The 25,733-nt window shown below is 42.8% G+C and overlaps 1 protein-coding gene across 1 annotated transcript in view; it reads right to left on the bottom strand.

Moving 5' to 3' along the window:
- LOC124775218 overlaps positions 1-25,733 on the bottom strand; it is a 385,130-nt gene that overhangs the window by 104,613 nt on the left and 254,784 nt on the right. The window contains exons 7-8 of the mRNA XM_047250056.1: positions 25,269-25,493; positions 7,848-8,005 (exon numbers count right to left, since the gene is read on the bottom strand). Of these exons, the coding sequence (XP_047106012.1) occupies positions 7,848-8,005; positions 25,269-25,493 (383 nt within the window). The remainder of the gene's footprint in view (positions 1-7,847; positions 8,006-25,268; positions 25,494-25,733) is intronic.

Here is a 25,733-nt window from a genome sequence, read left to right as displayed (position 1 = left end):
ATGAAGTATAAATAAAAATATTGTCTATGGCTGTGCTACTGTTCCCCTGCACCCTAGTTGGAAGAAAACACAGTCTGCATCAGATCATATGAATTTAGGGGATGTACCAACATCCTTTTCGTTGTACTGTCATACACAAAATTAATATTGACATCACCACATATAACTAATTTCTGGTACTTCCTATAAAGTGAATGAAGAACCCTCTCTAGCTTGAGGAGAAATGCTCTGAAGTCAGAGTTAGGGGACCTATGAACAACAACAATTAGAAGTTTAGTTTCCATTAATTCAACTGCCCCAGCACAACATTCAAATATCTATTCAGTGCAATGCCGGGACACGTCAATGGACTGAAAAGTAATACTGTTTTTTACGTACATGGCCACTCCCCCACCCCGCAATGAACTCCTTGAAAAACAGGAAGCTAATATGTATCCTGGTAAAGGAAGCCTCTGAACTGTCAAATTATTTAAGTGGGTCTCCGATATACCAATAATTTCAGAGTAAACATCTGTATGTAGTTCACTACCTTTATCTCTAATACCGCTTAATTTTGATGAAATATGCTGATTCCTTCCCTTCTTGGAAACATGACGCCCTCTGAAGGTGAGCCCTTAGTTAGAGAGACTTCCTGTAAGCAGGTACAACTATCAGCTGACTTCAGTCTAAAAAAAGGAGCAGCTCTAACACCAACTACTACAGGAATTTTTCCATGAGTGAGCCCACCACTACCCATTACGCTGTCACCTATAAGCTTTGTCAACCTCCCCTTCCCATAACTATTGAGGTGCAGGCCATGCCTAGTGAAATCCGATCTACTGATAGACTCAACTGGCACCACTGAAACGTGACCCATGCCCTCTGGCACCAGTGCCCTCTCAAGTCCCATGTTAACACTCTTAACAGCCGCATTAAGATGAGGCCGATCAAGACGCTGAAACAGTTGCACGAAATGCACGTTGGTGCCATCAGTTTGAGTAACTATCTTTACCATGTCACCACCTGTATCAAATTCCCCGTCCCTATGAAGACTGTTCCCTGCTCCATTTACTACCACTACCTGATTCTCCTTCGTAAAATTCTTATGTAAGTCCCATATGCTGTCAGTCACCTGATCCAGCTGGTGACCTGTTAATCACTCCCCAACACTTCCTGCAACTGCTGGCCCACCTCTACCGTGCTAACTACCTAGCAGCAGAACCTCTTTCTTCCTGCTAGGCTTTCCAACTGACCTAGGCCCCCTAACTGCTGAGGACTGCTGCATGTTCCCTGCATCTACAGCTACACGAGGCTCCTCTCCACTCAACTCTGACAGTTGGTCAAATCTATTGCATACATGCAAAGTATAACTATCTAAATATCTCTTCCTCCTAGCTGCCTTCTTGCCAACTGCCAGTTCCCATTCCCCAGCACTCTTCACCCTCCTCAACCTCTCTAGTTCCTCCTTTGCGTATTGTAACTGCACCTGAAGGGCACAGATCTTAAGCCCCTTCTCCTCTATCATTTCTGCTACAGATTCTGCATTCCCAGGAGAGGATCTCGCTAGAAAGCCCATTGGCTTCCCCAGGGCATTCCCCCCAATGAAAATACTTTGAACAAATCCCACACTGTAATTCACTACTTACAAACCTACGACAGAGCCCACACTTCTCACTCATGGTAAAAATTTACAGTTACTGAAAAAAACTATACAACTACGTTACTTAAGTACAGTTACACCAGTAGAACTATTTATAGAACTAACAATAGCGGTCTCGAAATTCCCTGTCTACTAAGAAAGCAGCTACTTTTAGTAATACTACTAAACCGTAATTACTACCAATACCAACAAAACTTCACAAAATTACTAGCTAAAAAAAAATGTTCAAGCGACCACTGGAAGACTCAGCGAAGTTAAAACAGTGAATGAAAACTTTACTGAAATATTTAACTATAAACAATAAGAAACTTCAACTGAAAACTAAAGCACAAAATTTACTAAACAACTTCAACGTACAAAAAACCCTAAAAAACGCAGCGAGTGAATGTTTCGAACAGCTAACTACAGCGTTATTTCGCAACAAACAGCACGAAACACCGCTGAAAACTATCAAATTTAATAACTGTATAACAATGCGCAAATAATTTCGTCAGTACTTAGCTTTATAACCGCTACAGCTGCAACTGCACGCCGCAAAACGTAAACACAATACTGAGGCGTGAGGCTTGGACGTACGACGTAAGCATACTCACGAATAACAGACCACTCGCGTCAATAACACAGGAAGAAAGACCGAGATTAATGAAAATCCACTAATAAGTTACTTTTACAGCAAATATTAACACAAACAAACTTTAAAATAAGTATCTGAAGACTAAAACTTTTAAAAGTATAAACAATTTCAACAGCAGTCCAGCACACGTGACGTCACACCAACATGGTATGCCGAAAGAGTTCCGCTTCATATTTCCATTATGAATTCTGTACTGGGATGGATCGATTTGATGTGTTGCCTGTGTTCATGAAGGGTCACAACTATCAAATTGTTTTCTAAGGGCAGATGGAGTTATTATTGGAGCGTGTTGCACCACACACTGGGTATACGAGTATGGTTTTATAATGTCCTGCTGCAACAGACCATATAAGTGAAGGACGGTAACCAATCCTTTGTCATGGAACTATAGATTCTCAAATGCCCAAAGATCGATGATTCAGTCTTCCGAAAATGTGATATAGGCGAATTTCATCTTTCGTTTATCTCTGAGCGAATTGTTAACATTTTGCTTTCTGGCTATGTACCTCTGTTTAAAAAAATGCTTATCTCTGTAAGATTAATGAGTCACAAGTGGATTCCGTCGTATTCCGTCAATAGCTGGAAGTAACGGAGGGTGAATGTTTGCAGCAGAACCATCACACAGACTCTTTCGTAGATCAAACAAATTGCAAGATTGGATGTATTAGTAGAATTTGCAAAACTGATATTTACTTTAGAAAGTGACAAAACAAAAAAGCACTTGTACGATTCGTACTGGGGTCCGGTTCAAGTGCCACACAAAGAGGTGCCATCAAAGACATACAAATAAAGGCAGAGAGAACGTTGGCAGCTGTGGTTGTATCGTGAGGCAGTATACCCGATACGCTTACATGCTTCAACTGCTAGACATTCAAAGACAAACTGCTAATACGGTAACTACCTTTGTTTGCGAGGTCTTTCTCTCTGTTGTTACTACATAATTACTTAAAGTATTTTAAACCCGTCTATGCAACCACTAAGAGGTCCTATTTGTTCTAACATAGGCGTTTTGTATTGTTGGATCAAAATACCGCAAGTGGTAGCATTTTCGTCTGTTTTCTGCTTATATCCCGAAGCACGTTTTTCTAGTCATATTGCATTTGGAGCTCAGCTCTTTGGCATACTTTCACTTTTATTTCCATTTAGTGATGCAAAATAAACTTAATAGTGCACAAGCTTGGCACATACATGTCTGTTTACGTTTCTATGATTATACCTATGTTATTTCTAAGGTAACTATGACGTAATATACCATATGTGTGAAACCCTGGTCCGCTGTGAGAGAGGGCCTAATGGCCCTAATCATACAAGTTTAAACAAGTAAGTGAATAAATTAAATTGAAATAAATAAACTTCATATGATTAGTCGGAAGGAATGAAGGAAAGGAGATTACGGTTTAACGTTCCGGTGAGATCGAGGTCATTAGAGACGGAGCATAAACTCGGATTGCATCAACGATGGGGAAGGAAATCGGCATTTCCATTCCAATGGGTCCATTTTCTTGGAATGATTTTCAGAAATCACGGAAAAAACTAAATCTTGATAGCCGGACGGGGATTTGAACCGTCGTCCTCCAGAATGCGAGAGCAGTGCGCCTCCTCACTCAGTGATTTGCAGAACAAACGTAACTGAATGTAGATGTTGTCTTTTGAGTTTGAGGTCTCTCTTCCGCAGTCACAATTCTACAATTAATATGAGGACTATGCCGTTAATCCTCCTCTAGCCACCATAAAAACTTTCTCATCTAAACCATACACGAGCACACTTCCCAGTACCATAATACACAGCTGTAGTAAAGTAATAATTGGACCTCTCACGGACACTCACACAACATACAACACAAAAACACACAAGTTGGCTCATACACTCTCCCTTCCACTTTCCATTCCCTTTTTCCTTCCTTTCGTACTGTCCCAGGCAGCTTAAAAAGATATTACACACACACATACATACATACGTGCACACACATATATAGAGAGAGAGGGATGGAGGGAGAGAGATATAGCATATGTAGAAACACAAAGCTGAACAGCAAGACCTGTCAATAGGCATGCTGTCACTGCCACAAAAACCAAACAAAAGATGTTCGCACTCCATACATGGAAATAAACATAAAGCACACGTATCCACGAACTGAATGTGGATACTTGAGGTAAAACATAGAACGAGAAATTAATTATGCCTATTCATCAAATACTACCATGGCTCTTTCCAGGGAATTTGAGTGACAAATCTCCTTGTCGGGAATCGTGGAGAGTGTTCGACTGTTTCCAGTATCACATGTTCAAGCGTGGGTGTCAGTCGCGTAGGCCTAACTTCTCCTGCAGCATGTGCGAAGCTCACAGTTTGTCAGAGGCGCTGCCGCGCGTGGTAGCCGCGTGGTCTCTAGCGCCTTGTCACGTTTCGCGTGGCTTCCCTCTGTCAGGTTCGAGTCCTCCCTCTGGCGTGGGTGTGTGTGTGTGTGTGTGTGTTGTGCTTAGCGTAGGTTAGTTTACATTACATTAAGTAGTGTGTAAGCCTAGGGACTCCGATAACCTCGACGGATTGGTCCCATAGGAACTTGCGATAAATTTCCTAAATTTCGGAGGCGTTGATGCACCTCTGTAAACATTCGGCTCTCGGGATTCCTTCTGGCAGGGGTATGCTTCTTGGTATAAGCGTGCAGCCTAACCTGTGTTACCATTGCACTAACTTACGTGATAAGGGATGGGATACCAGTTCGATTTTACACAGAGTACGCGAAGGAACTTGCCCCCCCCCCCCCCCCCCCCCTTCTTGCAGCGTTGTACCGTAGGTCTCTAGAAGAGCGTAGCGTTCCAAAGGATTGCAAAAGGGCACAGGTCATCCCTGTTTTCAAGAAGGGACGTCGAACAGATGTGCAGAACTATAGACCTATATCTCTAACGTCTATCAGTTGTAGAATTTTGAAACACGTATTATGTTTGAGAATAATGACTTTTCTGGAGGCTACAAATCTTCTCTGTAGGAATCAGCATGGGTTTCGAAAAAGACGATCATGTGAAACCCGGCTCACGCTATTCGTCCACTAGACTCAGAGGGCCATAGACACGGGTTCCCAGGCAGATGCCGTGTTTATTGACTTCCGCAAGGCGTTTGATACAGTTCCCCACAGTAGTTTAATGAACAAAGTAAGAGCATATGGACTATCAGACCAATTGTATGATTGGATTGAAGAGTTCCTAGATATCAGAACGCAGCATGTCATTCTCAATGGAGAGAAGTCTTCCGAAGTAAGAGTGATTTTCGGTGTGCCGCAGGGGAGTGCGTAGGACCGTTGTTATTCTCAATATATATAAATGACCTTGTGGATTGTGGTGTTACCGCCAGACACCACACTTGCTAGGTGGTAGTTTAAATCGGCCGCGGTCCATTTAGTACATGTCGGACCCGCGTGTCGCCACTGGGTGATCGCAGACCTAGCGCCACCACAAGGCAGGTCTCGTGATACGAACAAGCTCTCGCCCCAGTTGTACGGACGACCTAGCTAGCGACTAGATGTACGAAGCCTTTCTCTCTCATTAGCCGAGAGACAGAATAGCCTTCAGCTAAGTTAATGGCTACGAACTAGCAAGGCGCCATTAGCCTTACAGTGATTGTAATTAAAGTCTCCTGTGTATCGTCAAGAGCGATGTACCACAATGATTGATTAAAGATAAGTATTAATCCAGCTACGTACTTTTCTTCATAGCATTAATTACGTAGCCTGTTCCAGACTTGACGCCCGTCGGCGTGTGTGTACGCGTGCCTATCCTACGGGCTACTTCAAGTGGCGTAACAGTCTTGTTACGTCACTACATGGATAACATCGGAAGTACACTGTGGCATTTGCGGATGACGCTGTAGTATATCGAGAGGTTGTAACAATGGAAAATTGTACTGAAATGCAGGAGGATCAGCAACGAACTGACCCATGGTGCAGGGAATGGCAATTGAATCTCAATGTAGACAAGTGTAATGTGCTGCGAATACATAGAGAGAAAGATCCCTTATCATTGAGCTACAATATAGCAGGTCAGCAACTGGAAACAGTTAATTCCATAAATTATCTGGAAGTAGGCTTTAGTAGTGATTTAAATTGGAATGACCACATAAAATTAATCGTTGGTAAAGCAGATGCCAGACTGAGATTCATTGGAAGACTCCTAAGGAAATGTAGTCCGAAAACAAAGGAAGTAGGTTACAGTACACTTATTCGCCCACTGCTTGAATAATGCTCACCGGTGTGGGATCCTTACCAGATGGGGTTGATAGAGGAGATAGAGAAGATCCAACGGAGAGCAGCGCGCTTCGTTGCAGGATCATTTAGTAATCGCGAAAGCGTTAAGGAGATGATAGATAAACTCCAGTGGAAGACTCGGCAAGAGAGACTCTCATTGGCCCGGTACGGGCTTTTGTCAAAGTTTCGAGAACATACCTTCACCGAGGAGTCAAGCAGTATATTGCTCCCTCCTACGTATATCTCGCGAAGAGACCATGAGGGTAAAATTAGATTAGAGCCCACACAGAGGCATACCGACAATCTTTCTTTCCACGAACAATACGAGACTGGAATAGAATGGAGAACCGATAGAGGTACTCAAGGTACCTTCCACCAACACCGTGAGGAGGCTTGCGGAGTATGGATGTAGATGTAGATGGAGATCCGCATACTCCCCGTTACTGTAATGTGCCATGTGTGCAGCAAGACTGACGTTTCGCAGACAACTTACATGTCTGGCACTTTGTGTACTGTGCTATTTTATCCATTTTGTTTGCAACTCCACGTCTAGAATGTGTAAAAAAAAGACCACACCACCGAACAGTCAGTAGAGGCTGATAACCGAAACAGTCGCAGCTCAAGTATCGCATACATTCATCTGTATGCGATTGCGCTATTATTTATGATACACCCTGTATAACGATTATTATAACTATTCGTAGACAAGGACTTACACTTCACGAGTGGAATCTTTCGTCTGCGGGGCCTCAATTACAAAAGTAAAAATGTCGTATGACTAGGGCCTCCCGTCGGGTAGACCGTTTGCCGGGTGCAAGTCCTTCGATTTGACGCCAGTTCGGTGAATTTAGCGTCGATGAGGATGAAATGATGATTAGGACAGCCGGCCGGAGTGGCCGAGCGGTTCTAGGTGCTTCAGTCTGGAGCCGCGCGACCGCTACGGTCGCAGGTTCGAATCCTGCCTCGGACATGGATGTGTGTGATGTCCTTATGTTTAAGTAGTTGTAAGTTATAGGGGAATGATGACCTCAGCTATTAAGTCCCATAGTGATCAGAGCCATTTGAACCATTTTGACTAGGACAACACAATACCCAGTCCCTCAGCAGAGAAAATCTCCGATCCAGCCGGAATCGAACCCGGGCCCTTAGGAATGACATTCTGTCGAGCTGACCACTCAGCTACTGGGGGCGGACGGCTCAGCTACATAGAAGTATCTTTTCAGTTGAGTCGAACGACGAATTAACGTAAGTGGACAAACAGTTTACGTTGTGCATCATGCGCATCTGATGGCGAGTACAACAACAAGCAGACAAGGTGTGGTGGGTGGTGACGTACCCAGTCTTGGCGAAGTTGGTCCACAGCGTCATGACGTTCTCGGAGAGGATCCTCTCGGAAGGCGTGAAGATGTGCGGGTGCTGGTGGCGGCTCCCCTCCACGGGCGCACCGAACACGTACGCCAGCTCCTCGCCGCTTATGCTGCCTTGCGGCTTGGACTGAAACACAGAAACACGGGCGTGGAACTCCGAAGTCGCTTCAGCTGAAAATGAGAAAAGTAGTTTCTCCGTGCTGTCATGTTGCATATTTACTAATGACATCATTCTTGGCTACAAAATTTCGGTTTTTCACACGATTTTATTAACACTGGCCGCTGTAAGATGATCATAGTTAATCGACATTAGTAATCAAATGAAACATAAAGTACTCTTGCGTCCGAAGAATGATGTAGATTCCACACAGTCATGTAGATGCAGTTTGTTAAAAGATATCTTGCTGCACAATAAATGTTTAGTAATACAGCTAAGGCAGTTTTCATTAATAATTAAAATCAGTGTCAATTCGTGTGTCGTGGTCAACAAAGTGAAGATTATTTTCTGAGTGGACTGATCATTTCTTAGCAAGAAAATTGCAGCTCATAATCTTGGATGGAAAGGCATCAACAGGTCGACAACTAACTTCCATATTTCGTCAGCGTAGTCTCTGGGACCCAGCTATTCGTGTTGAAAAGTATAATAATAATAATAACAGTAATAATGTTAACCTCAGTGTTATCTGTTAAGAAGTACTGCCTAGAAAAAATAAAAAAATAAAAATACGAAAATAACTACACATTCTTTCTGTCAGATCATGATAAGACTTCATAATGGCGTAATGCTTGACAACCTTCTTTAAAAGCTCATAAATATAAGATTTTGCACTTCACAAAACTCAAGTTACGTGATATCACAGACTAAAGCATCAATAAGTATCAGTGAGAATGAGCCAACTCATACAAACAACTGAATGTAACAAACAGAAGGCCGGCCAGAGTGGCCTAGCGGTTCTATTCACTACAGTCTGGAGCCGCGCGACCGCTACGGTCGCAGGTTCGAATCCTGCCTCGGGCATGGATGTGTGTGACGTCCTTAGGTTAGTTAGGTTTAAGTAGTTCTAAGTTCTAGGGGACTGATGACCTCAAAGTTAAGTCCCATAGTGCTCAGAGCCATTTGAACCATTTTGAACAAACTGAAGAGACGGAAGATGGTAGACGTAGGTTCATTGGTTTGATACTGGGAATATGCAATATATCTACGAAGTAGATTGCTAACAATCAGTGGTACGATCCGCCCTAAACCATTACTTAAGTTTGTGGGAACTATGCCAAAAAGGACTAAGAGAGTATACTGAACGTATAAAGAAGGGCAGCACGAATGGTTTGAACCACTACTGAGCGACATTGAAATTCTGAGAAAACTGGATTGGAAAAGACTTGAAGACAGACATCAGCTAACTCGCGAAGGCCTAGTTACAAAATTTCGAGAAAAAATATTAAATGGGGGACACGCCATATTCCACAATTTACCGCTTCTGTAGGTGCCGTGAACACGCAGCTGGATTAATTATACCGCTAATGGCGGCTTCGAAGTTATTACTCTTCGCGAGCTTCTTACATGAATGGAACGAGATGGTTCAAATGGTTCAAATGGCTCTGAGCACTATGGGACTTAACATCTGAGGTCATCAGTCCCCTAGAACTTAGAACTACTTAAACCTAACTAACCTAAGGACTTCACACACACCCATGCCCGAGGCAGAATTCGAACCTGTGACCGTAGCGGTCGCGAGGTTCCTGACTGAAGCGCCTAGAACCGCTAGGCCACACTGGCCGGCCAAAGGAACAAGATGAAACTCCAATACGTGGAAAGCACCTTCCGCTTTTCACTTCACAGTGGTTTACGGAGTGCATGTGTAGATTTAGTTCACTGGACGCTTCTCAATGACCATATCACAGTTTAGCATCTGAAAATAGATGTGTCATAATAACCTGCCATACTACTACGCTGTGAACATTCGTGTCAAAGAAATATATCACATTTAACATCGCTGATTGGTGATTTGCTTTTCATCTCTTCTACTGTAGTGTCGTCACACTACGTTATTATTATAGTGTTTCTAAACATTTATATCAAACTGCACGGTGATTCCTGAGAACGAAACAAGACAAAATATTCGTGGACGTACTGTTTCTGCCGCAAATCGCAGAGCAATAATAGTCTACAGCAGGATCAGTACAGTGCAGGTAACCCTATTACGGCGTTACGGTGGCGCCCTAAGTGCACAGAAGCTATAAGGTTTAGTGCGGTGAAACCAACTCTGCTAACACTAACTGTACCTCCAGTTATCATTTACGCAGGAAAAAAAATTGCGCCGTTTAAAGAAGCGTAACTTCGTGCTGAATGTGATGTTTGTGCACGTTTATCGATTGTCCGCCCCTTCCCATTTGTGTGAGTCCGTGATATACCTGTAGATGTATACACAGCGAATTGCATTTTTCACCTTTTCTTTCTTTTCAGAAATGTATGAGGTGGCATAGTCATAGACCTGTGAATGACATACCACTTAAAGTTCAACAAGAAGAACTGATTTTTCTTGTAGACGATACTAGTGTTACAACAAATCCCATTAGAGTGAAAGCAACAGAAGGGAAAGTTGACGATGTTTTTCAATGAGTTATTAAGTGGTTCTCTGAAAATAGAATCTCTATAAATTTACGGGAAAAGGAACACTGTATTCAGTGATGTGCAATATCTAGAGTCATCACACTGATTTAGCACGTGAACAGGAGTCAATAAATAAAATGAAACGTTCCAAATTTTTAGGTGTGCATAGTGATGGAAACTTGAACTGGAAGAAGCGTATTACTGAACTCTTCAACCAGTTCAGCTACTTTTGCTCTTTGCACAATTGTTAGTCTTGGAAACAAACGGATCAGACTCCTGACATATTTTGCGTATTTCCACACAGTATAGTCTTATGGGATAATTTTCTGGGTTAACTCATCAATTAAAAAGAAAATACTGATTGGACAAAAGCAAGCAGTAAGATTAATATATAGCATCCACACGTGGTCGTCGTTTAGGTATCTCTTCAAGGAGTTAGGCATTTTAACTGCTCCGACACATTACATATATTCGCTGATGAAATTCCACACAATTATTACATCACAATTTGAGAATAAAATACCTACAACACTAGAGGATTATTAAAGCTGTTAGTGGCTCAGAAAGGAGCTCAGAATGCAGAAATGAAAATTTTCATCATTTGCCAAATAACATAAAATGACGGACAGAGCGAAGCAAATTTAAATCTAACCTAAAATCTTCACTTCTGGACAACTTTTTCTGTTCCATTGAAGGATTTCTAATTAAAAACTGGTGGTTTGTTAAAAAACTCACTTTTAAGTGTAGTTGGGTTGGTAGGATAAAAAAAGTAATTGGTTCGTTAATATTGACATTAAGCTTGAGTACATATCCTTTAAGCTGACTCACTCCACAGTATTTTGATAAAAGAATCGTTCAGATGATTTATGGTACATGTAACTAACCAATACGCTTCACGAAATACCAGCTTTCCACCGGTTGTAGCGTTATGTCTATATCTGTCTCCCTCCACGCAGCTTGTGGAGTAGCCGTTAGGAGAGATATCTTTGGTCGGCACTCTGGGATGAGTAGCGGGAGACTTTGAACGTGAAGTGTGCTCTGGTAGGCCGTATGGAAGGTTGCTTCTGAGAAGATGCCACTCGTGTGTTATGGCGCTGTGAAAATTCAAGATCGGTAGTTCTTCTTTCGCCTCGAGATGCACACAGAATCAAAACGAGAGCCATTTCGTTATTTCTTCGTTCACTTCATGGCAAGAGCGACGGTGCACGGAAGAAAGCACCTTATGGCAAATGATTAACTGTTCTAAAATTCCGCTAGCTGGTGAGCGTATTTTTCTCTTGTATTCAGAAATGTTTCCGCAGTAGATTTCCTCAAGAGAATTGTTCGCCGTTATTTAAAACGAAGTTCCAAAAATCAGTATACTTTTGCAGGGTATAACATATTCTTCCTACTAAGAACTTGAACACGTGTTTTCAAAATCAGTCCCTTTCAGTTTCTTTACTTAAACTGAAACAGTGCTGAGTCTTATCTTCTTTCCCTTTCTCTTCTAAATGTCACCATTTGTCGAAATACGTGTGTGTGTGTGTGTGTGTTTGTGTGTGTGTGTGTCTCGTGAGGTGCCACACCAGATCAAATAGTTACATCCTAAATTTGGTAAGGGAAAAACCTCAGAGATAGCTTTTGTTTACAGTCAAGTGTGAAATAGTTTCTTTAAGCTGCGATTTAAATTTTATTTAATGCTTGCGCTATTAAGCTTGTAAGATGCCATAAAGTATTATATAGTTTAAAGAATTATATATTTTAAAAGTGTACTTAGTAATAAAATAGTGTCATCCCACAAATTTTACTTCTGCTATAGAAACAGAAGTGTACCTAAAACAAATATCACCAAAATTTATCACTTGTCTTTACTGAAGAAAATGACTGAATCAAATACAGCTTGCAGTGTTACAATTTTTGTTTGGTTTTTAATTCCGCAGATCATAAAATTGAAAGCCTTCTTTAACAAGTAAATAATTCATGTCAGTTCCAAATTTTTCACAGGTGAATCTTTTCAGATCCAATCTTTACTCATTATTCAGATGTAGAAACATCACCGTGTGAGAAAATAGCCCCCTCCCCCCCCCCCCCCACTCCCCACCACATTGTCCTCAGAACAGCCGAATTCCAGACGGTAAAACGGCCGGACAGTCATCATTTTACGTTAGTGAAGAAGCAGAGCTTTCTGTTAAATTCTTCGTACACTTCCCAAGGAAGGAAGTTTTCTTGCAAAACGTTTTACGGGCTGCAGAACAGACTACTTCACAGACTCGATATTCTCAATAGTACGAGACTTTTATTGTCGACTACGTGCGTTTTTTCCCAAAGCGGGACGTTAAATTGAAAGGGAAAAGCTCTCTGCACTGCAATAACAAAGTTGTTGTCATTGAAAAACACTTCAACGGCATAGGCCTGCTACCCTCTGTGGACCGAGCGACTGAAAACGCTGAGCGAGTGGTGAGAGGAAGCGCCGACCCCTACATCCCGTCGCCCTTTTATTGGAAGGGCTACAGCGATCAAAGAGTACGACGTTTTATTGGGTCACCGTGAACGGGTCCCATATTTGGCGAGTAGGTAATGAAGAGCTTTAGAAAAGCTGCAACAAGTGAAATAAATTACTTTCCAGCTTCTTATTCTTCCTGATGGTAACAACGTTTGAGTGAAAACGCAGTGTTGGAGACTGGTTGTTTGCAGTGATCGAAAAGTGTAGTGGAGACGAAGAACAGAACGTCCCCTGTTTTTAATTATCTACAGCTGTAGTGATACAATGCTGAATAATGGGTGATAGTAAAACGAAAGTCTGCACATTCTAAAGCTAAAATTGTTCAATTACTTTTATAGGCTCATTGGAAAGAACGTATTTACATCAGTTACTTCGTCGGAGTACACGATAAACTACAGCAAGTAGCACGAAAATTTGGTTCTTTGAAACGCGTATCTTTCTCGGAAATAATGATGGATGGATAATATGCAGCGTGCTTGATGTTATCTCTGGAGAATATCTAATCCATGAAAAGAACGAAAGAGGAGATACGAATATAAAAGTCGGGAGCTTAACTCCCATGAGGCATATGAATCGCATCACATTTACGACATGCAGAGTAGGCGCCTATTTTAAATTTCTGTTCACTCCGCAGCTGAAATAACGGAATATGTAATTGAGAACCAAGCAATGTTAACATAATAATCAGAATTTTGTTTTTTCATAGATGTCTTATACATTCAGTGGTTCACTCTTATGTCGTTTTCTGTAGACCACATCACGTAGGACAAGTTCTAAGAGTAAGAAACGTGTACGTTAAGAGAAAATTAGTAGGTACCAGAGAGAAAATCAGTGGGATGAATTAACAATTAACTACATTAATTGCTATCTCTGGCTATATGTGGAAAGGAAGTATTGAATAGGATTGGGGAGAAGAGAAGTTTGTGGCACAACTTGACCAGAAGAAGGGATCGGTTGGTAGGACATGTTCTGAGGCATCAAGGGATCACCAATTTAGTATTGGAGGGCAGCGTGGAGGGTAAAAATCGTAGAGGGAGACCAAGAGATGAATACACTAAGCAGATTCAGAAGGATGTAGGTTGCAGTAGATACTGGGAGATGAAAAAGCTTGCACAGGATAGAGTAGCATGGAGAGCTGCATCAAACCAGTCTCAGGACTGAAGACCACAACAACAACAACATGTGGAAATGGCGGAAATAGTACGAACGCTGGTACCACGAATAAGCTTGCTGCTTTGCCACTTGCATTAAATGGCTGCAGTTAATGTACTGGAACTTCGTTAATGTTGTAGAAGGTAGACTCGGAATTTTACAACAGTAATAGCTATCTACAGGCCGTGCATCTACACACGCAATTACAGACATAGTTCGTATCCAGAACCCCTTACCTTCACTGAATCATTATTACTCGTATTTGAATGACTTTTCACATTTAAAAAAATCAAAGTCCCACTTCAATAATTAAAACATGCTCTATGTAAATTTTTTTGTAACGCAAACCTTAAGTTAAGCTTTGAAAGCCTTATCTAGTTTACCAAAGGAACTGCAGGTCGTTTGTATTCTTGTGTTTATATTGTTTACTAGCAGTATCAATATGATATTGAATTGAACTAAAAAACTTATCGTCTGATTCTATGACTTCCTTGTTAATACGTAGCATTTTCTTATCGATGTTTTGCTCCTGTTGCTGTTCATTTTAAGACCAACTTTCAAATTGGCTGTATTACGGTGACGGACAAGAAAGTGAAGTACCCAGAAGGCATGGTCGGAAATCAAAGCAACTTCGCACACATAGACACCATCGGTGGATTTATAAATGATTGAGAGTTGCAACTCTCTGCGACAGATAGAATGCGCACAAGGATACATCAGAGTCGTTCCTGTTGTTGCTACTAGGTCTGGTAGGGTATTTGAGGGGGGTTAACGGTCAAGATATTGAGCAATGATTATGAAAAATGCTGAGATACCTCGTACTAGTTTGAGACTACGTTATCATCACCTGACAATAGAATCAAGAACAGCTGCCATGATGAGTAATTTAGATGTGGATACCCTCGAAGTAGTGAAGCAACTTAAATCAATAAAAGCAAGTCTTCCGGTGCAGACTGTATACCAGTTAGGTTCCTTTCAAAGTATGCTCATGCAATAGCTCCATACTTAACCATAATAGAACCGCTCCCTCCACGAAAGATCCGTACCCAGAGACTGGAAAGTTGCACAGGTCACATCAATATTCAGGAAAGGCAATAGAAGTAATCCACTAAATCACAGGTTAATACCATTAACGTCGATATACAGTAGGATTCTGGAACTTCCATTGTGTTCGAACATTATGTATTGCCTCGATGAAAAATGGCTCTGAGCACTATGGGACTTAAGTTCTGAGGTCATGAGTCCCCTATAACTTAGAACTACTTAAACCTAAGGACACACACATCCATGCCCGAGGCAGGATTCGAACCTAAGGCCGTAGCGGTCGCGCAGTTCCAGACTGAAGTGCCTAGAATCGCTCGGCCATCCCGGCCCCCGGCGGGGTCAGGGATTTTCTCTGCCTCGTGACGACTGGGTGTTGTGTGATGTCCTTAGGTTAGTTAGGTTTAAGTAGTTCTAAGTTCTACGGGACTGATGACCATAGATGTTAAGTCCCATAGTGCTCAGAGCCTTTTGAACCATTTGAACCACCCCGGCCGACTGAAGAAAACGGTCTATTGACACACAGTCAACACGGATTTAGAAAATATCGTTCTTGTGAAACACAATTAGCTCTTTCCTCGCATAAAGTGTTGAATGCTATTGACAAGGGATTTCAAATTGATTCTGTTATTTCTGGATTTCCGGAGGGCTTTTGACACTGTACCACACAAGCGGCTTCTGGTGCAATTGCGTGCTTATGCAATATCGGCTGAGTTATGTGACTGGATTCGTGATTCCCAGTCAGAGAGGTAGGTCACGAAAATGCATATAGTAAAAAAAAGTTATTTCTGGCGTTACCAAAGGTAGTGTTATAGGCCCTCTGCTGTTCCTTATCTACATTACGATTTAGGAGACAATCTGAGCAGCCGTCTTAGGTTGTTTGCATTTGATGCTGTCGTTTATAGTCTAGCAAAGTCAGCAGAAGATCAAAACTGCAAAACGATTTAGAAAACCTATCTGTATGGCGCGAAAATTGGCAATTAACCCTAAATAATTAAAGGTGTGTGGTCATCCACATGAGCGTTGAAAGGAATTGTTAAACTTCGGTTACACGATGAATCAGTCAAATCTAAAGGCCGTAAATTCTACTAATTACCTAGGAATTACAACTGAGAATAACGTAAACTGGAAAGAAGATGCAGAAAATGTTGTGCGGAAGGCAAACCAAAGACTGTGTTTTATTGGCGGAACACTTAGAAAATGTGAAAGGTCTACTTAAGAGGCCTATACTACGCTTGTCCGTCCTCTTTTAGGAATTCTGCTGCGTGATCTGGGATCCTTAATAAATAGGATTAAAGGAGTACATCGATAAAGTTAAAAGAACAGAAGCACGTTTTGTATTATCGCGAAATAGGGGAAAGAGTGTCACGGACTTGATACAGGATTTGGGGTGAATTTCATTAAAACGAAAGCGTTTTTCGTTGCAGTGGAATCTTCTTCCAACGAAATTTCGATCACCGGCCGCTGTGGCCGAGCGGTTCTAGGCGCTTCAGTCAGCGCTGCTGCTACGGTCTCAGGCTCGAATCCTGCCTTGGGCATGGATGTGTGTGATGTCCTTAGGTCAGTTAGGTTTAAGTAGTTCTAAGTCTAGGGAACTGATGACCTCAGATGTTAAGTCCCATATAGCTTAGAGCCATTTGAACCATTTTGAAATTTCGATCATCAACTTTCTTCTCCGAATGCGAAAATATTTTGTTGACGCCGACCTACGTAGAGAGAAACGATCATCATAATAAGTGAAATCAGAGCTCGCACGGAAACATATAGGTGTTCGTTTTTTCCGCGCGCTGTTCGACAGGGGAATAATAGAGAATTATTTTAAAGTCGGTTCGGTAATCCTCTGGCAGGCACTTATGTGTGATTTGCAGAGTACCCAAATAGATGTAGACAGAGATCACATTTGGGGTCTTCGTTTTGCCGGCTGATTGATTGTCCTAAGTAGGCCAAAATGAACTAAACGCCTTTGTGTTAATGATTGCCACCACAACTCGCTTATTATACTGGCGACAGACGCTCCGCTTTCCGCGATAATAGGAAAAGGGCTGACTTCCTTTGAACTTTTTCCATGTCCTCTGTCAGTCCTGCTTGCATGGATCCCATACCACATGACGATAATCCAAAGGAGGACAGACAAACGGAGTGTAGATAATATATATAGCAGATTTATTGTAGCTTGTATGTGTTTTACCAACAAAATGGTCTTTGGTTCACATTCCACACAACATTTTCTATGTGACGGTTCCAACTTAAGCTGCTCGTTATTCTCTAATCCTTATGTACTTAATTAGACAAGTTTAGCAGTACTGTGATGTATCATATCACTGACATTTAAGATTTTCGTAGTACACATGTGGAGGACCCAACATTTTTTGTTGACTAGTGGAAACTGCCACTTTTCACACTAAAGGCACCTTACCTAAATAATTTTGCAGTTAGTTTTGATGTTCATATTACTAGAAGGTAGACGATAGTGTCATCAGCAAACAATCTAAGGGGGCTATTCAAATTGTGTCCTAAATCTATCCATATTATAAAAATGGATGTATGTTGTCTGTAAGCTCCACATCTCCTCCTAAACCACTGGATCGGTATCAGCAAAGCTTGACATAAATATCGCTGGGGGGTTAGGAACCACCTACCTATTATAGTTCGGAAGATACGGCTTTATAAACAATGAGATGTGTGAAAAACTGTCTCATCGTCCACGACATTTACATTTATTACTACTGTGCTGCTAACTCTATTAGCAGTAAGTTTCGCGTAAAGTATCCACAAATGCTGCTAAATGTATCTATAAAATTATGTCACGGCACCGCAAACAGTTCAGGAGACATAACGTCATAAACACTGAGACGCGTGAAAAATTGTCGCATCGTATACGAAGTTTAAATTTATTACTTCTTTGTTGCTAACTATTTCGCAGTCAATATTCACAATTGCCGCTGAAAGACCTAAACAAGTACAGCGTTTTCGATAATTTCTATTACAAACTTGTAGTACTTTTAGAGGGGAGTTAGTACATAAGATTTTGACGAGGAATCCGTGTCCTGAAACGACGCTACAGAACGTCGAAGTTATATTTGCCGGAGCCTGTAAATGTATGTATATACAGGGTAATTCCATGATGATGTCACAGACTTTATAGGACTATAGAGAAGGTTAAATGTATCAATTTCAAGTAAGGGCACTGTGCTGAGGACGAACGAGGAGAAAGTTATAAGGGAAAATCATTCTGATACCTCTGACAGTGGAATGCATACAAGAAAAAATGTCGAGTAAACGATGGCTCTAAAATGCATACCTGAGGAGCTATGGGTACTTGTTCGTCTTCGCTAGTGTGAAACACATCTCCTCTAGTGAGGTAATGTCCATATTATATCTTCCAATAATATGAAAACCGAAGAGCTTGCAGTAGAAGAGATTTTCTTCACATTATCGAAGATGAAGAAGTGCTCATAGCTCTTACGATATGCATTTTAGAACTTTTTTTCTTGTTTTTGTCCGTACTAACACCACTGAATGTTGCCTACCCTACACTCTTAGCAACAACGGTACCGGCACATGTATTACACGGTCAGAGGTATTAGATCGGTTTTTGCGTATAACTTTCGACACTTTCGTTTCCAGTAGAGGGACCCTTACATCAGATTGATGCTTTTATCATCTTCCATTATCCTAGAAAGTTTGTAGCGTCATTACGGAATCACCCTGTAAATACATAATTTACTGGCGCCGGCCCCTATAACTTCGAAGTTCTGTAGCGCCGGACACAGGTTCCCATTCAGAAGATTGTGTACTGACACCACTTTACAAATCCTAAAAGTTTGTAACTTAAATTTCTGAACACCCTGTATATCATTGTAGGACACACAGTCGAAGAGGTATGACGTCATTAACAATGAGATGCGTGGACACTCCAGCAGTTGAGTGAACTTAATGAAATGTCTGGTACCTGCCAGTGCTTTTGACAGCTACCCACTGCGAAGCGCAAATGGTTGTGGGTGAAAAAACAGCCATCTACAGAGCTACGAAGAAGCGTTGCCATAGAGACATTTGCAAAATCGCGTTGTACACATAAGAATCAGTTGCACTTATACATTCGTCCATTATGCGTGTTTCTTCGTAAGACTGCTTCACAATTTCAATGGTGTTTTCACGAAAACACGGAAATGAAATTTCTTCGATTCTAATACTGATAGAAAATTGGCATAATGGACACTCGGGCATTGCCAGCTTGGTCAGCTGTCTGTTTATATAGGTTAAGAAGAGCAGAAGGCCTATAGCACATCTTTGGAAACCTCAGATGTCACTTCCGCTCCACTAGATGACTTTCCGTCAATAAGTACGAAATGTGACTTTTCTAACATGAAATCATGAATCCAGTCCCACAATGAGACGACACTCCATAGGTACACAATTTGATTAGATGCCCCTTGTGAGGTAAGGTGTATAAAGCCACCTGGAAATCTAAAAAGGAGCCATTATATAACTGCGCCTAGACTACTACTGCAGGTGAAATTCATTAGAGTCTCTTTATATTTCGAAACATGTCTAATTTCACGTCGACTCGTTTCATTGGTAAGCTAACGTGACGCTATCTTGTGTTATAGAAAGGGCATGTTTGTTGACACTCTGGGATCGATGGTGTATCGCCTAGTGTAGCTCTCTGGACTGGCCACATGCGAGAAATGTCTTGTGGGAGGCTCTTTGGTTTGTGGCAGACAATCAGACAGCTTGCCAGTTACTGGGTTGCTTGAGAAGCTTACACATTTCTTGCTGCCTTTGTTCTGTTCGGCGGTGCAATGAAAATTGCTGTTCTACATCACGCTGTACCAAATCTGTTGGTGAGATCGAAACATGCTGTTGGGTTAAGCAATGCACTGCAAATGTAATCGGCTATATTCATGTGGGATTAGTTTGTTTTCCAATGTCGCAGTCACACACAGTACACCTGTTCACATTAGTTGCCATTCAAACTGAAAAAGGACTTAGTTTTTTTGTGGTCTAGATTGAGTCACGTGTCCATGTCGACAGCAACTGAAGACGTTAAACCCGCAATACGCATCTTTTCCAAATGGAAGTGACTCGATGCGGCAGGCACCATAATTATAGAGGCATGTTTAGCTGTTTTGCATTATAACTTGAAGTATGCCGTTTCACCGCAACGGCGCATTGAAGATCTATCACTAACGTCTTATCTATAGCATTACACGTCAGATAATAATGCATCAATGATATAAGCCTTCAAGAGGTAATGTGATAACCATGCCAAAAGACCGAAACCATGCGACTACAATACAGTGTAATGGGTAATATTGTGGACTATATAGGCGAAGGAAAAACTATGTGCAAGTACTTTCTTCCCGTCATATTATTGTTGTTTACACATTCTGATACATCCTTATGAATGTCGTACAAGAATGTTCTGCAATATTCGATGTTATATATACTTCTGTCTGATTAGAAAACGAAGAATGTAATAAGTATTTGGCTGTTTATTATCGAATATGTGGCAATTTCAGAGTGTGTGGTTGGACAGGAATCTAAGAGGCAGCTTATATCGGTTCATGTGTAATGCGCAGCAGTGAATCTCATATTATTCATTGTCACAAATGTGTCACAGTTTATTTACGAGTACGTGGCAATTTCCTAATTTGTAGTTAGGCAAGAAACTAAGAGGACAGCTTAAATTGCTGTTAGTCAAACAAGCAGCAAATACAGGGTGTTTCAAAAATGACCGGTATATTTGAAACGGCAATAAAAACTAAACGAGCAGAGATAGAAATACACCGTTTGTTGCAATATGCTTGGGACAACAGTACATTTTCAGGCAGACAAACTTTCGAAATTACAGTAGTTACAATTTTCAACAACAGATGGCGCTGCGGTCTGGGAAACTCTATAGTACGATATTTTCCACATATCCACCATGCGTAGCAATAATATGGCGTAGTCTCTGAATGAAATTACCCGAAACCTTTGAGAGCGTGTCCTGCGGAATGGCTTCACATGCAGATGAGATGTACTGCTTCAGCTGTTCAATTGTTTCTTGATTCTGGCGGTACACCTGGTCTTTCAAGTGTCCCCACAGAAAGAAGTCACAGGGGTTCATGTCTGGCGAATAGGGAGGCCAATCCACGCCGCCTCCTGTATGTTTCGGATAGCCCAAAGCAATCACACGATCATCGAAATATTCATTCAGGAAATTAAAGACGTCGGCCGTGCGAAGTGGCCGGGCACCATCTTGCATAAACCACGATGTGTTCGCAGTGTCGTCTAAGGCAGTTTGTACCGCCACAAATTCACGAAGCATGTCCAGATAGCGTGATGCAGTAATCGTTTCGCATCTGAAAAATGGGCCAATGATTCCTTTGGAAGAAATGGCGGCCCAGACCAGTACTTTTTGAGGATGCAGGGACGATGGGACTGCAACATGGGGCTTTTCGGTTCCCCAAATGCGCCAGATCTGTTTATTGACGAAGCCGTCCAGGTAAAAATAAGCTTCGTTAGTAAACCAAATGCTGCGCACATGCATATCGCCGTCATCAATCCTGTGCACTATATCGTTAGCGAATGTCTCTCGTGCAGCAATGGTAGCGGCGCTGAGGGGTTGCCGCGTTTGAATTTTGTATGGATAGAGGTGTAAACTCTGGCGCATGAGACGATACGTTGACGTTGGCGTCATTTGGACCGCAGCTGCAACACGGCGAACGGAAACCAGAGGCCGCTGTTGGATCACCTGCTGCACTAGCTGTGCGTTGCCCTCTGTGGTTGCCGTACGCGGTCGCCCTACCTTTCCAGCACGTTCATCCGTCACGTTCCCAGTCCGTTGAAATTTTTCAAACAGATCCTTTATTGTATCGCTTTTCGGTCCTTTGGTTACATTAAACCTCCGTTGAAAACTTCGTCTTGTTGCAACAACACTGTGTTCTAGGCGGTGGAATTCGAACACCAGAAAAATCCTCTGTTCTAAGGAATAAACCATGTTGTCTACAGCACACTTGCACGTTGTGAACAGCACACGCTTACAGCAGAAAGACGACGTACAGAATGGCGCACCCACAGACTGCGTTGTCTTCTATATCTTTCAAATCACTTGCAGCGCCATCTGTTGTTGAAAATTGTAACTACTGTAATTTCGAAAGTTTGTCCGCCTGAAAATGTACTGTTGTCCCAAGCATATTGCAACAAACGGTGTATTTCTATCGCTGCTCGTTTAGTTTTTATTGCCGTTTCAAATATACCGGTCATTTTTGAAACACCCTGTATATGCCAATACTCCGTTACCGCAAATATTTAGCAGTTTCAGAAGAGGAGGTGAGAGCAGGCATTGTACATGGGCAAGATGAGGTGCTTCTTACGTCACATCCGATTGGAGCAGATGCATGTTGTGGATTTTATTTTGTCTTGTGACCGCTGTATCAGTACATTTTATGGTCAGTCATGATCGTGTAGATATTAAAACCCCAAATAAATCAATAACAAGTTACGTCAGTTCTTTTTTTAAAATTTTTGTGTATATTGTAGAATGAATTGTATCTTTTGCGCTCAGTTCGAATTTCGATGTAGAATAAGGAGGTTCACGTACGTGTGTGTACTTAGAGGAACAATTTTCTGATACAGCAAGTGGTGTGGACGTGTTCGTTTTTTGTTTGTTTGTTTTTAAATTTTACTTTTGCAACCACATTGCTATGTAAGCTCATGGTCTGCAACAGGACACGGAACAATATCATTCCCTGTTTAATTGCACAAGCGCTCATAAATACCTGTACATTTCGCAACACCATGAGTATTATTATTTATTACGTGATTTTCCTGCATTTCAGGGTGAGTACCTGTACAGCAGGCTGAAAGCAAATACAGCAGCGCAGTCAACACACGCTGCATTCAACTTCCACCAGTTCTAAGAGAAAAGATTTTTTTTGTGTTCAGAAGCTTTAGAGATATCATTTAAGTAAGGTTCAGAGTAGTTTCAGGTGACATAAAATGCATAAATGTGTGCACTGCACGGAAGACCATCTAAAAGGAGATCTCTATTACATTATTACATCATAAACTTAGAAACCTCTTAATTTCACATATTCGCCTTGGAGTGCTAACTAATAATTTCTTTCTATGGCAAGTGAATCTGTTTTTCATTGCGTGTGTGGAGGTTTACTGTCGTCAGCAAATATAATGCCAGAGGCGTTTTCACCGAGGCTTTTCGGGAAATGGCTGAGATCAGTTACATATAATTTAAGAGACCTACTTGCGAAGCAGCCAACGGCGATGTGACAGTGGTAACACCGGTTCCCATCAGATCACCGAAGTTAGACGCTGCTGGGCTGGGCTAGCACTTGGATGGGTGACCATTCGGTCTGCCGAGGCTGCTGGCACACGGGGTGCACTCAGCCCTTGTGAGGCATACTGAGGAGCTACTTGATTGGGAAGCAGCGGGTCCGGTTTCGTAAACTGACATACACCCTGGAGAGCGGGGTGCTGATCACATGACCCTCCACATCCGCATCCAATGATGCCTGTAGGCTGAAGATGACAGGGTGACTGTTCTGTACAGTTGGGCGGAGTTTAGTTTCATTCGGAAAGTAAGGTCAGTTCGATTGCAAATTGGGAACCACAGTGAAAACTCAATGAAGCTTTGTAGAGGTGTGCTGGACCAAGTCTCTAGTATGCCCGTCGATCGTGTCCAGTCGCTCATTTCTTTTCTGAGTGCACAGCGAGAACATAGAGGTACCTCGAAACTAGTGTCTTTCGGCAAGAATAAGGCCCGTGAGAGATTTCGCCTGATTTCATGCAGCCCAAACAACGTAACTGTCATGCATTTCCTTCTTCGTTATAGTTGTCGGTCGGGCACTGCAAGTGCAATGAGGACGCTTCTGCAGCGTTTTGGATGAGAAGAGTTTGATCACCCACTGTTTAGCCCGAACTTGGCTCCGCCCAATTTTCTTCTCTGCTCATGTGAACCGCTGCCTATGGAGGCAGCACAGGCAACAAGTTGCAGTGAAGTGTGGAGCAGTGGCAAAAAACACAGCCGAATGCCTTCTATGCCGAGGGTACTGGAAAGTTGGTACAATGCAACGAGAAATGTAGCTAACTGTTACTTTTCTTTTGTGTGGTTTCCATTTCGCGGCCGATCGGACTTTATTTTCCGAATAACGTTCATAATTTATTTGCGTAGTTAATTTAGAAAGCAACGGCCTTGCCGCAGTGGTAACTCCGGTTCCCACCAGATCACCGAAGTTAAACGCAGTCGGGCTGGGCTGACACTTGGATAGGTGTATTGTCTTGTATTGTATTGTATGTTAACCGGGGACCTAGAAACGACGGAGAGGTTCCGTCTCCGCCGCAGACGCAGTGGTCTACAACCTCATGATGACTACCGCAGTCCACTTCACCCCTCCGCCGCCCCACACCGAACCCAGGGTTATTGTGCGGTTCGGCCCCCGGTGGACCCCACAGGGAACGTCTCACACTAGGCGAGTGTAACCCCTGTGTTGCGGTGTAGAGTAATGGTGGTGTACGCGTACGTGGAGAATGTGTTTGCGCAGCAATCGTCGACATAGTGTAACTGGGGTGGAAAAAGGGGAACCAGCCCGCATTCACCGAGGCAGATGGAAAACAGCCTAAAAAGCATCCACAGACTGACCGGTTCACCTCGACACAAACACGCCGGGTGGATTCGTGCCGGGGACCAGGCGCTCCTTCCCGCCCGGAAAGCTGTGCGTTAGACCGCACGGTCAACCGGGCGGGCTGGATAGGTGACTATCAGTCTGCCGAGCGCTGTTGGCAAGCAGGATGCACTCAGCCCTTGTGAGGCGAACTGAGGAGCTACGTGATTGAGAACTAGGGGCTCCGGGCTCGTAAACCGACCTACGGCCGGGAGAGCCGTGTGCTGACCACATGCCCCACCCTATCCGCATCAAGTGACGCCTGTGGGCGGCGGATGACACGGCGGCCGGTCGCCACCGTTGAGGTTCCCAAGGCTTGTTCGGACGGAGTTTAGTGAACTTAGAAGACAACAGTCGGCTCTTGGTGTTTAAATAAAGGGTGAGCTGTGCAGTAGACGTGTCTGAGTAGCGTAAGCAGGCAGCAGACGATGGCACTCACGTTGGAGTAGTCGCCGTAGACGGTGCGGTGGGTGAAGACGTAGAAGTAGGAGCGGTCGTTGACCCTGGAGTGGTAGTCGCCGGTGCGCACGACGGGCGCCACGACGCGGGCGTCGGTCAGCATGTGCAGCAGCGCGTCGCGGTGGTCCTCGGCGTCCAGCGGCGCGTCCCAGTCGCCGCGGCTGTACAGCGCCTGTGCCTCGCCCACCGCCAGCTCCGTCCGGATCTGCAGGCAGGCACACACACTCACCTCACCACTCCTGCGACTGGCCGTCTGTCGCTGCACCTCGACAGCACACACACACACACACACACACACACACACACACAGAATGGCAAAATTACGTGTGAATATAATGACGTCAGACGCCTGAGCTACGCTATGTGATCAAAAGTATCCGTACACACCCAAAAACATACGTTTTTCATATTAGGTGCATTGTGCTGCCACCTACATCTACACCTA

The sequence above is a fragment of the Schistocerca piceifrons genome, chromosome 2 (genome assembly GCF_021461385.2).
Source record: "Schistocerca piceifrons isolate TAMUIC-IGC-003096 chromosome 2, iqSchPice1.1, whole genome shotgun sequence".
NCBI classification, from domain to species: Eukaryota; Metazoa; Arthropoda; class Insecta; order Orthoptera; family Acrididae; genus Schistocerca; species Schistocerca piceifrons.
This window is presented reverse-complemented; position numbering and strand designations above follow the sequence as displayed.